General features: G+C 39.5%; 1 protein-coding gene across 1 annotated transcript in view; it reads left to right on the top strand.

Annotated features, from left to right (window-relative positions):
• Nucleotides 1-4,237, top strand: part of ERCC6 (ERCC excision repair 6, chromatin remodeling factor) — a gene marked incomplete at both ends in the record, with an annotated part of 45,910 nt that extends 41,673 nt beyond the window's left edge. Inside the window, 5 exon segments of the mRNA XM_082002464.1 lie at nt 1,177-1,322; nt 1,408-2,139; nt 2,755-2,956; nt 3,287-3,365; nt 3,809-4,237. Of these exon segments, the coding sequence (XP_081858590.1) occupies nt 1,177-1,322; nt 1,408-2,139; nt 2,755-2,956; nt 3,287-3,365; nt 3,809-4,237 (1,588 nt within the window).
• Nucleotides 4,238-12,978: the final 8,741 nt, after the last annotated feature.

The raw sequence follows: 12,978 nt of genomic DNA, 5'->3' as shown, positions 1-12,978 counted from the left end.
TATCCCCTTTGAAAATGGAGATGAATGAAAAGCTGTAAATAATGAAATGCCCACACTTATTGAGTGCCTTTTTTAATCTGTTTTACCACATGGACACAAAGCATCCGCTGTTGGTTGGCTTGCGTCCCTCTGGCATACTTCTGTTTGAACAACACTGACCACATCAAGGAAGTGGGCTCTAAGGGTTAGGACAGCCATCAGAAATTCATTTATTTCCAGAACAGTGCAATGGACTTTGAACTTTAAGCAAGTTGTCTTTTCTCTTTGCCCATGTTTTCCCCTGTGCAAATATGTGATCATCTTTGCAGGAAGCTATGAAGCTCAGTTAATTCTTAAAGACTTTGAAGTCTTCTGATGAGTACACTACAGTAGCTGGCACCTATGTTTAAACTTTGTTTTGCCAATTAGATTTAAAAATAGTTTCCCTGCTTAATGCCAGCAGAGCCAAAACCATGATAAAAACACTTCTTGAGAACTGATTTCCAGCTTTATTTAGGGATGTATTTTTTTTGTACAGGAAAATAGTGCCTAGAACTTGCAATCAAAAGCTATGTCGTACAAACATGGCATAGAAGTAGATTTGTCAATACTAGAAGACTTTTTGCAGCTTAGTTCTCCCCCAAATTTTTCTTTTCGGTCCTCTGCAGATGGACTCTTTTATCCTTTCTCAACCACAAGCCTGATTTCCCTTTTCAGTGGTTGTCATCCAGTCACCATCAGACTGGCCTACTCTGCTGCTTTTGATTCCTCCAACCAATTGAACCATTAAAATGTTGTCATTTTAACAAGCTCGTGTTTTTCTTTCAGGAGTATTCTGATAGTTTTATTGTAATATATGTGAGCTTTTCAACTTTAATGGACAAAAAAGAATTCTAGCTGTGAAGTTATTTATTGCTTAGTTAAGAGATGCCTCATAGGACACTTCAGAATGGTGGTTACCTGTTGTGTTATGGGGTTGTTGCAAAACAATAAATCCCCGTGTTTAACAATTTAGCTGGTTGTTTGAAAGTTACTAACTCAAGATTGTCTTTTGGAAACTAACATCATCTTCCCACTGCTTAATTGTTCTGCAGGGTAACATTTGTGCTTACATAGTTTTCTGTTTAAGTACTGTATTCAGTACTTAAACATAGCTAGACATTGTTTCATGCACAAAGTACTTTGTTTCTTTTTTAGACAAATCTTCAAACAGTTTTTAACAAACAGAGTGCTGAAAGACCCTAAGCAGAGGCGCTTTTTCAAATCCAATGACCTTTATGAGCTTTTTACTCTGAGCAGCCCAGATGTGTCTCAGGGGACAGAAACAAGTGCAATTTTTGCAGGTACACACTTTTTTTTCTATTTGTTTAAAAGAAAAAAATGTTTAAAGTGTTTGATAAATAGATACTAACTTCATTCATCCCTTAGGTACTGGCTCAGATGTTCAAGTCCCAAAACACCAATTGAAACAGAAACTTGAAAAGCCACCTGATAATGACACTTGTAAAGGTGGTCTCCATCTTACAGAAGGCAGCTCACCGAAGTACAGCAAGTCATGCAATTCCTGCTCAACCACCCACATGACAAATTCTTCTTCTAAAGCAATAGAGACAAGTGAGGAAACTAAAGGAAATTTGGAAGCCTTTGACCAAAATAGCTATGCAAAAAGTAATGCACAAGCTGCTACTAATATGAATTCATTGAATAAAAGCAAGGAGGAAAGCTTGGAAAGAGTTGACAAACCTATGTCCCAGTCATTGCCAGGTGATGCAGGGTCTTCAGAGAATGCCAAATGTCTGAACACCATGGTGGCTGATGAAGTACATGGAGCAGCTAATGCAAATATCAAGGACAATTTTAGCCTGACATGTGGTGCAGCTGGCTCTTGGGAAAAGCGGGTTGCTAAAACTGAAGATGGGCAATTAGATAATAATCATTATAAATGTACCTCAAAAACAAAGCACAGGGTGGATATGCTGTCACATGAGAGCCACAAAGATAAGTCTAAGAAGAAACATCACAAAGATGCTAGATTTGAAGGAGAGCGCATTCCTCATCTAGTGAAACAAAAGCGATACAGAAGGGAGAACAGTGAAGAGAAGGAGGAAGACTCAAAGAAAAATGATGATTACGTCTTGGAGAAACTTTTCAAAAAGTCAGGTAACTTGTCATTTAGCTGCTCAACAGTGTCAGACTACTTAAACTTATGCAAGTGAGGGAAGGAGCAGTTCTGTTACTCTGATGGTTGGAGCTACAATACAAAACGTTATTTTATCTATTCTCTTACTGTAAATGTAATGTGAAAACGTGAAAATGTTCATTATTGAAATGCTCTGGTTATGAATGTGCTAATTACGTTGACACAGACTTTTCAGAGAGATCTGCAGGCCTGGATACAGAAGTAATGCAGTATTTCTTCTGGAAATAAGGATGTAACCAACCTTCATTTACACAAGAGTTTCGCTTCTGTCTGTCCTGTCCACAACAACAGAAATGATCGATTTGCCCACATAATTGCCAAGTCTTTTGTGAATAATGACTTCATCAGCACACCAGAAGTGGTTTGCTGTCAAACTGATTGCTTATCTGAGGGGGGGGGGGGGGGAATGTCTCTTATTAGAAATGGCTATACTGAAATGCTGAATATAATCAACCTGAAAAAGGAAAAATGTGATTGTGTGATTCACTTAAATGGTGAATATGTAATTTTATAGATAAACATGTAAATTTAACAGATGTCCTCCTTAACCTTTTCTTGTATCTTCTGGTTTTTAGGGGTACACAGTGTTATGAAGCATGATGCCATTATAGAAGCTTCCAGTGCAGATCATGTGCTGGTGGAAGCAGAAGCAAACAGAGTAGCCCAGGATGCTTTAAGAGCCTTAAAAGTCTCTAGACAGCGATGTTTAGGAGCTGCTTCTGGTGTGCCAACCTGGACAGGCATGAGTGGTCTTTCAGGTGCACCATCTGGACTAAAGTAAGTTCAGTTCTCGCACTGCTTTTACCAAAAATAGAAGAGTTCTTTAGGATGCTATGGATTTATCTTGTTTTGCACTTGGTGTTTGCAGTAACATGTATCAAAGTGGAGTTTCATGCTTTATATTTAATAAAGACATGAAGGCATGTTACAAGCCTAGGAAGTCCAATCTGAAGTACAAAGAAAGCATTATTGTTGCGCAGAGAGGAGAGAGTTTGGTGGGGGCCTCTTGAGAACCCTAAAACACAAACCCAGTCCCTGTCTTTGGCAAAACTATCCTAATTATTTTGAGGATGTCTTACCAAGTTAATTCTTTTGTGGGTTTTTTAGGAGTCGCTTTGGTCAAAAAAGAAACCCCATGCTGCTCTCTTCACATTCTGCTTGTGCATCACCTGCAAAGAAGTGCAAGGTAAGAGACACAATCTAATATTTCTCACTTAATAGCTGATATATATAAAATGTTCTGATTTATGCAACAAATCTGATTTATACTGTAGATGTCTCATACCCATTTGTTGTATGATTATGTAGAATTCCAGAATTTTTAGTCATCCATAAATTTGATTTTTCATGTTTCGATATGGCATCTTGATGAAGTCTAATTAGATACAGCAGTCACAAATTGCAACATGGTCTGGTTATCTGTCTCAAGACCAGCCATGCTTTTCTTTTGCTTTCTGAGTTCTAAACTTGAGACCAGAACATACTGCCTCCCTTACTGTGTATTTCAGATGACCAGCTTCTGAGTATTCAGGTTTGTTGTTTAAGTCTAAACAGCAGGCAGATTTTGTTTAACAGTTTCTGTGGATCTCAAAATCCAACTTTCTCCATAGTCTGTATGTTTATTTGCAGGATGCAGATACAATAAAGAAAGAAAATGTAAAGAAGTGTAGTTCCAATGGGCACTTTGATGGAAAATCTGGAGAATCGTCATCTAGTGCACTAGACTCCTCATCTTTATTAGCTAAGATGAGGGCAAGAAACCACTTTATTTTACCACAACGGACAGGAAATGAGGGAGATGAGAATCCTCAGCAAGCACTCGCTCCAGGCTTGGCTTCAACAGAATACGATGAACTGCTCGTGGATGTGCGTAACTTTATAGCGTTCCAGGCCCGCATGGATGGCGAGGCTAGCACTCAGGAAATACTGCACGAATTTGAGTCCAAACTGCCAGTGGCACAGTCCTGTGTATTTAGAGAACTTCTCCGTAATCTCTGCACCTTCCATAGGAGCCCAAATGGTGAAGGTGTCTGGAGGCTAAAGCCAGAATTCCGCTAACCTTTGTCAAGGGAAGGCACCTGTCTGTGCACTCAGCCACCACTCTCCTTTCAAAGACTTACTGTTTGTCTTTTAAAATTAGGAATTATTTTGTATTCATGATTTAATAATTGACTTGAGCAGTCAGTGGTGCAGCGCTTGTTGCAGGCTCAGAGCTAACTTAATTTCTGATTTACACTATTTATATGAAAGTGCCGTCTACCTCATAGATGAAACAAAACAAAGTATCAGCACCTTTTCTTTGAAAGAAATCTTAATATAAATGGAATGAGGAATACACACTGACTTTTAATTGCAGTAAGAGCCATGGATGTTGCCATGGGTTGTAAGACTTACTTGATTTCTGTGAAATTCCAAGAACTTCTTCCTCGATTTTTGGTATGTTACTTGAATGGTCGTGGGGCACACCGTGTACCATCATGTCATGGTTTAACCCCAGCTAGCAGCTAAGCACCACGCAGCCACTTGCTCACTCCTTCCTGCTGCCCCCCGCTGCCACGGGATGGGGAGGAGAATCGGGGGGGGGGGGGGGAAAGGTAAAACTCGTGGGTTGATATACAGACAGTTTAACAGGACAGCAAGGGAAGAGAAAAATAATAGTAACAATGATAATATACAAAACAAGTTATGCACAATACAATTGCTCACCACCCGCTGACTGATGCCACAGTGCCCCTGGCCAAGTCCCCGCAGTTTATATATTGAGCATGACATCATATGGTATGGAATATCCCTTTGGCCAGTTTGGATCAGCTGTGCCCCCTCCCAGCTACTCACTGGCAGGGCATGAAAAGCCAAAAAGTCCTTGACTAATGTAAGCACTACATAGCAACAACTAAAACATCAGTATGCTATCAACTTTATTCTCATACTAAATCCAAAACGCAGCACTATTCCAGCTACTAGGAAGAAAAATTAACACTAGCCCAGCTGAAACCAGGACACATAAAAAAACAAGAGATGATAGTGGTCAGCGTGAGAGATTCACTTGTACTGACAAGTGCATCAAAATCATTTTATGACACTTTCAGTAGTGAGAATTTTGTTTTAATGTTGGTGCTTTCATTGTTGCCAGTATCTAGCATACGCAGTGTAATTTACATCACTAATTAACTTGGGAAGTAATTCTACTGCCATGGAAGTTTAATCACAAAAAATGGAAAGCCTGGCAGAATATTGAGATGACCAACAGCTGATAAGTGTGGAAAACTTACTATATTAGGGAAAACCCATTTACACCATAATCATCAGTTCGGTTACAGTCCTGCTGGCAATTGCTTTGTACAATATTTCTTACTACTGAGGTTACAGTAACTGTTATGTTTGTCGCAGGTTGTGGACTGATAACTGAAATCCTGTGAAATGTTCATGGGTCTCACTGTAATTGATGTCAAAACCTTCTAGTTCCCTGTTAGCACTTAAAATTTTATACCTTGACAGAGACTGAGGGGTTAGTTGTTCAGAGCAGGGATGGTTTCACTGTATTTTACTAAACATCACTTTTGGCCAGAGACATAATTGGAGCATATACAAAAGTTACAAGTCATAACCTGTTCTCTAGACAGGGAAAATGTCAGTCTTCCTAACAGTCAGGTAAGTTCTAATATCCATTTTCTTCTAAGGAAGGAAGGATTGGATTATTTGTAGCAAACCCAAGTACTACATTGGGTCTGTTTTCAAGGTGCTAGTGTGCTATGTAAGGAAATCTTAAGGGGGAAAAAATGGGTAGATTTTTGAGAAGAAAACCACATTCATGCACATCGTTGCATTGACATTAAATTACTGTATGGCTTAAACTAGGAACAGTTAAATATGCCTAATGTCTGTCCTGTCCCTAACCTATTGAGAAAAGGGAAAGCTGAGCTACTTTTAATTTTTTGTTCAGTGTGAAAGTATCATGTTTACTTCAAGTGAAAGTACAAATATTGAAAGATGAACGGTGAAGTAAGAATACAAACTGTTACTTTGGTCTTGTAAAGAAAGTCTTTAAGATATTTCTGGTGGCTTTTCCTCTTGTTTTTGCTCAGTGCTAAAGGATCTGTAGAGGTTTGCAAGCAGTAGTGCCTCAACTGTTTCAATAACTGGTCAGTTGGCTTTTCACAGACTGGAGTTGGAGAGGCAAGACAGTCCAAGAATCTGTTTCTTTTCCTTGTGGCATTTGAAGGTGGGACTGTTGCACCTTTTCATGACACCTCTTTTTCTGATTCCATTTATACTCACTTACATTCCCTCTTTCAGGAGAAAGATGACACCAAGAATCTAGGCTGCAATTACAAAGCACTTCAAAAATTGCAGATGTGTTGATATTACTTAAAATTGATCAGTAGAAGAGTAAAAACCAATTTTGATGTTATCTCCAAAGCTATAGGGAATTTTTTGGGTTTGGGTGTCATGCCCCTAGACGTCCCTATGCCCCAGGAACAAAGCAGGAATTCAGCTGTTGGCAAAGCTGCTGTTGTCACATTAGCTGTCTGTTCTATTGCCCTGTTGTATTTACTACTTCCAGTCTTAAAGACCTAGTTCCTGTACTAACAAAAGTTTGCAGCTTCTCACTGATCTGTTAATGTAAATAAACTTGCATGTGCTTTTTATAAATACTTGGGTTTTATGAACTTATTAAAAAAGCAAAACCAAAAGTCTGTTCTAGATGTTGTCTTTGGGGCTGGGAGGGGGACAATGGGGTAGGGGGGCCATCTTTCCTGCATAGTGTGGCTCTGAATGATTCATTATCTGTAAGTACATTTCTGTTTTTCATACAACTTCAAATTATGCATCCTAGCAACTAGATTTTTTTTTCCAGTGCTAGCCTTTGTTTAAAAGACTGAATGAATATTAGTATAATACTTAAAAAATATATGGGGTTTTTTTAGTATTTTATCTCAAAAGTGTATGTGATAAAAGGTCTACAGGCTGATTTTTAGGTAAAAGTTATTCTGGAATATAATATTATAATATAGCTGCTATACATTTTAAAGTGAAGAGTTAGTTCTGAATAATCCTACTTTTATTCCATAAAGAATTATCTGATATTGTTAGTTTTTTGTTTGTTTAGCTTTACCTGTGCAAAGTGAATTCCTTTCACATCTTCAAAGAATATATGAAACAATTCCTAACTAGTGATATTGCATAGTCAAACATGATTACTATTAGATAGCCTATGGATATATAATATTTTTAAAAGCTTGTATTTTAGCCTTCTCAGTTTCCAAGTTTTCAATGCTGCAGTTGATAGCTGCTACTTTATTTGTGCATGATTCCAAAAATCACTCGTGGAATGCGTGTGTGTTTATAATTTGTTTTCTTACCTCAGTAAAAAGGGAATAAATCTGATTAAAATACAGATGTTAATTTAGGAATAAAATTGAAAAAAAATCATTAAATCTTATTAAGGAGACATTTCAACGTGAAACAGTGAGTATAATCATTAAATTAAAAAAGTTATATATACCACAAGGAACTACTGAAAATTTCTTTCCTGCAAAGGTGCTAAAAGCTGAGCATCATGCTACTCCAAAAATGTCATGCCAATGTAGATGATGTGACCTACTACCCACACAGCTCAGCAGACAAAGGCAGTTGAACAAAAATTTAGAAAACTAAATACCAAAAACTTGGATTGTTCTGTAAGTGGTTATAAGCAGTTACAGGGACTGGGTACACTGTTTAGGTAAAGCATGCTGCACTGTTATTTTAATACCGGTGTTAATAACCAGAAGTTAAAACTTCCCATAATTGTTCCTTCTGGTCTCAAATCGTATTTGTAAAGTGGGAGGTAAAAAAACCTTTTTCTTTGTTTATTAAGATGGTCCCTGCCCCATTCCATCCCCCTTTTACATTCTTCCAGGTGTTTATTCTCCTGTGTTTATCCTTTTGCTGAACACTTAAGTCTTGTATAGCCAACTCACTCGTCTCTGGTATAAGAACTAAATTCTGACCTAGAAAAAACAGATTCTGCTAAAGGGTATAGGCATTTGACTCTTGTGAACAACAATGATCCACCAGAAAAGAAATGTTACCAAGGTGCTGAATGGATAAATTGATAAAAATGGATAGGAGTATTTTTCAATCCATAACTTCATATGTGTCTCAGCCTCTTCTCAAAAGGCTACACCATGTGGAAAATTGAGTCTACTACAGCTAATAAATGTTATCCTCCCAAGTAAAGCTGTAAAGAATTGGGCTTTTATATCTAAGTTTTGGCTTCAGATGATAGTCACCTATAGACAGTTGTACTCAAGTCACAAGGTCACCTTTGCTTTTGATTCCAAGATTGCTAAACTTGGCTAATTTTGACTGTCTTCTAGTACTGTCTTCTAGTAGTGCAATTCTCTGCCTTTCCAGAACTACAACAGAAGGGACAAGACTTTCAAAAGGACTTGATGGGATTTTTGTTGTTCATAAAATCCTGCAGCACTTCCCTTTGAGCTACTGAGTCGTCATGACTAAGAAGTTTCCAGTTCTTCAGCTGTTGTAAATGCAGCTCCACTGACATGGATGGGCTGATGCTGTTCCTCAAGGACCTAGCCTTCTGAAACTAGCCCTCATCAGAGACAAAAAGTGTCTTATCTGGGATACTGCACATACATGACTGAAATGGCCACAGAATGTTAGCCTTCTCCAGTTTCTGTGTGCTTATTGAAACTGCTGCATGGAAAGGACAAACAGAGGTGAGTTGCATTTCTGAAAAGGGGTAGCCTGTTGTACAAGTTTTCGGTTGATTTTCACAAAGAATGATCTTGTGGGCTCCATTTTCTCGCTGAATTCCAGATACGGTTTGAGATGTGCTTTTCAAAAACAGTGGAGATAGCTGCTGGCAGTGATTTTAGTAGCCATCTGAAGAGACCTTCGTGTCTTGATTCCCCAGTTAAAGATATGTATGAAGTGCACTTGGTTATACTGATGTTAGTCTGCAGTTGAATTGGGGTTTTTTTCCTCATCTACCAATTAACTCAGTTTGGTAGCAATTACTGCCAGGACCTGTAATGCCCTGTTCACTAGTATGTAAGGAAAAAGCTTTTCATAGAGGGAGAATGTTTGGCATTTGCTAAGACTGAGCAGATACCTAAAATCTGTTCGGTAGGCAATGATACTACTGTGTAACAGTGTGAAAATGAGAGGGGAATCCTCATAACACCATTGGTGGGGAGAAAGAGGGAATTTTCCAATAGATTTGAAAATGTTACACGTTGAGATCTATTAAAAAAAAAAAATCCACAAATAATGATATACCTTCCTTCTCAGTGACAAAGATGTCCAGGCAGGCATCACATAACTAGAAAAAGCACTGTGAAAATTATTGTTACAGGATCTATCCTTCAGGGAAAGTTGTCACAGGGAGCAGTAATTTAAGCAATTAATTGGACAAAACAGTCTTAGAGAAAACAGTAACTTGACTAACATTCTTTCAGAAGGGTAACACTTTTCTCCAACATAAAAGAATTTCATTTTTAAAAGAAGGAACTGGTTAGAGGAATAACGAAATTGGCGGGATAATACCTGACTTGAATGCTTTTTGCGTACTGCTGTGATTCCTATTGTCAAGTCTAGTGAAAACAGTTTAAGCAGTTTTCTTTCTTGGAGGGAGAAGGTGTTGAGGAACAGCCATATCTCAGTGGTTCAGCAAGGAAGGACTATGCAGTGTCTCTTGTGCTGGTGGTGGCTGTTCTTTCTCAAATGATACATTACGACGATTAAAAGATTAAATGTGAAGAGACCCCATAGCATCTTTATCCAAACTTGTCTTACTCCCAAGAAATTACTTAAACCATGAGGAAAAATTAGGAAAGAATTAAGTTAGTATAGTCACTGAAATGGTTTAAAATGTGGAGTAATCTACCTCTTCGGTCTTTTAGGAGCAAGGAGATCTGGATTCTCCTGCTGTAAACCTCTGTGTGACTTTGGATGTGATACTATACTGTCTGCTGCACTGGTTTCCCCATCTGATGGATGCAGTCTTTGGGGGCAGGCAAGAAATCTTTCAGGTCCTTTGGAAATGCTTCAGGAAATGATAGCACAGTACAAAGAAGTCCTGGTTGGAAAAACAGAGCTCATGGCATCTTATTGTCTATATCATTAATTCAGCCACTGTAGTTTACACAAAACTCACACAAAATTGCTGAGAGTCCAGTTTTTGAAGTGCTTGAGTAGGGCACATGCCTTGGAGTCAGGATGTGCTGGCAAGACTGCACTTGGGAGTTTATCTCCTCTGGGAGAGGTATTTATATATTAGATACATGGTAAAAACACTCTCTGCTACTTAGGGCCATTTATAATTTCCCTGTTCCAACATTCAAGCTAAATGCTGAATATACGCTTACTAGCTCAGTGGCTCTCTCCATCTGCCCAGCCCTCAAGGGATTGCTATTCTAGGCTCCAGGGTGACGTCAACACTCTGACTTCACGTGGTATCACTGATGTAGTACAGTCCTGTTCCTTCAGCTGAGACTTAGAAGCTGAATCTTTTCTTAGTAATTCCTAACTTTTGTTGGTCACCTTTGTTTTGCACCTCTACTATCATTAAGAGTAAAGAGAAGTCTGACATCTTTCACACAAGGGTCATTCCTCTGTTTCTTTTTTAAATGCGTCTAAGACAACTGCTATGAAGGGAGTCAAATACCTTGTGTTCTTGCTCCCTGCTGGAAAAGCCACAGTGAAGACTGCAGTCCATCATTGCTGTGTTCAGGGAGCAGAAAACTGCTTTTCCCCCCCACCCCCAGAAAGAAGACATCTGTTTTGAGTCACTAAACTAGGAACTACAGAACCTGCAGAGAGTGTGTACAAAGTGTCAGGCAGCTGTGTTGAGAAAAAGCAACTTCCAGCCTGCTCTATCCACTAATTTCTTATTATTTGTGCTAACATGAAATGGAGAAGGGAAAGTATATGCTGAGCCCTTCATTTCTGAATGGCAGGGTTGGACTTGCATTTAAGTTCTGAAATGCACAATGAAGGCTCCCAAGTAAATTTTGCTCTGCCCACTAATGATACCATGTGATAACCGTGCTTTTCCGATATTGCTGTCTCATATTAATTATAGTGCCACCAAAGATGATGTGGCGGGCCACATAATAAATCCCACCATTCTTACCCACAAGCTATACCTGAAAGCCAAATGATTTTGAACTCTTCAGACCCTCCAATCTGTTTATCCAGTCATTTGAGAGAGGGAGAAGGAAAAGCAATGCCAAGGCTGAATTCTTTAGAGAATCCACCTAAAATTTTAAGTTGTTACCTACTCATCATAGTTCCCTACAGATTTCCTGCTTTTCCTGGGCTCCCAAAGCCACACTGCTCACAACGTGTAAGTTGAGAGAATCTATTTTTATTGTACAGAACGGGGAGGTTGAAGTTTTGCACTAATTGCAAACCAGTATGTAGTATCATCAGTGGAGCTATGACCAACTCCTGGATAAGGCTTACATAAGTGGTGAGTCATGCAGTCTTACGAAAGAATAGGGAGTGAGGCTTTCATTATGTTGTTTGCCTAATCAGAAATATGAAAATAAAAAGAACACAGCACTCGGTGGGTTATGTTTGGCTAACTGTAGGCTGGAATTTCTGCAGTTGCACTACTATGATTGAGGCATTTTGTTGTTTGTGGTCCCAGCTTATATTAAAAAGAGAGGATTTTTTCATAAATCTTTGCCTCCAGGGCAGAGTTAAGGTTGTTTGGAAACCCTAGCTATGTGTTTCCAGACATTAATGTCTGGAAGCAGCACCATGGGAGTAGAAATGGAGGTATATGCCTAGGGAGGATACTGGGACTAAATGAAGAGGCCCAAGGGCAGAGTAGGGTTTGTGAGGATAAGCATGTGAAGAAGCAGTGGAGTGGAAGCAAAGCATTTAGGAAGACTGAAAAACAGTCTAGTGATGATTTCTCGTATCTTACTAGTCTCTTTCCATGCTCTCAGGTAGGTAGTTAAATGGCTATTACTTTATCCAGCACTGCTGTTAGCCATGAGCTGAGATACCTACAGCCCTTAGAAGACAACTGAAGAGTTTTGAGGATCAAAGTTGTTTTAGCTTTATGTGCAGCAACAGTGTTCTTTACACTGGTCTGATTAACCCATCACTGCTTCTCATCTTCCTCCATCAGTCCTCAGCACCTCACGTGGCAAACTGGATCAGCAAGCTTGTCTCTTGGTGAAAAAAACATAGCAATAAAAACTATCTTTTTTTCCAAACATGTGGCTACAATAGCTGAAGGCTGGAACAAGTGATAGTAAAGAGGGAGTCTGGAGCTGAAGAGCTGCACGGCCAAGTGCCCGAGGAACCTCAGCTTTAGAGCAGCAAAAGGTGAGTGCCTCCTGTACCAGAGCTGTTTCAGCAATCCAGACTAAACCCTTTTTTTCCCCTTCAAATGGCTAATTTGTGAGCATGTGGAGCTGTACCTTCTTTGTCACTACCTCATTCCCCTAATGGGCCCACATGCTTGCTCAGTGCAAGTACTCCTCTCAAGGCAGAGGAGCCAGGGGACATTCCTGCCTGCCCATAACCTACCTCCCTTTGCTTTACTGCCTGGAAAGGGAACGTGGGGCTGTCTGGCACAAGCAGAACAGGCACTGCTGTGTGAACCATGGGGAATGTATAATTGCTCCTCGGTGAGTTGCCAGACTGCCTTAAAAAGGACTAGTATGCAGGATGCTTAGTGTTTGGTTTCGGGGGTAGAGACCTGTGGAACCGCAGCTCTGTCCTGCGGCACGGCCGAGCCCACCCGGGTACCTGGGCCCACACTAGGGGCGGCT

Source organism: Phaethon aethereus, assembly GCF_964289735.1.
Source record: "Phaethon aethereus genome assembly, chromosome: 7".
In the NCBI taxonomy this organism is placed as follows: Eukaryota; Metazoa; Chordata; class Aves; order Phaethontiformes; family Phaethontidae; genus Phaethon; species Phaethon aethereus.
This window is presented reverse-complemented; position numbering and strand designations above follow the sequence as displayed.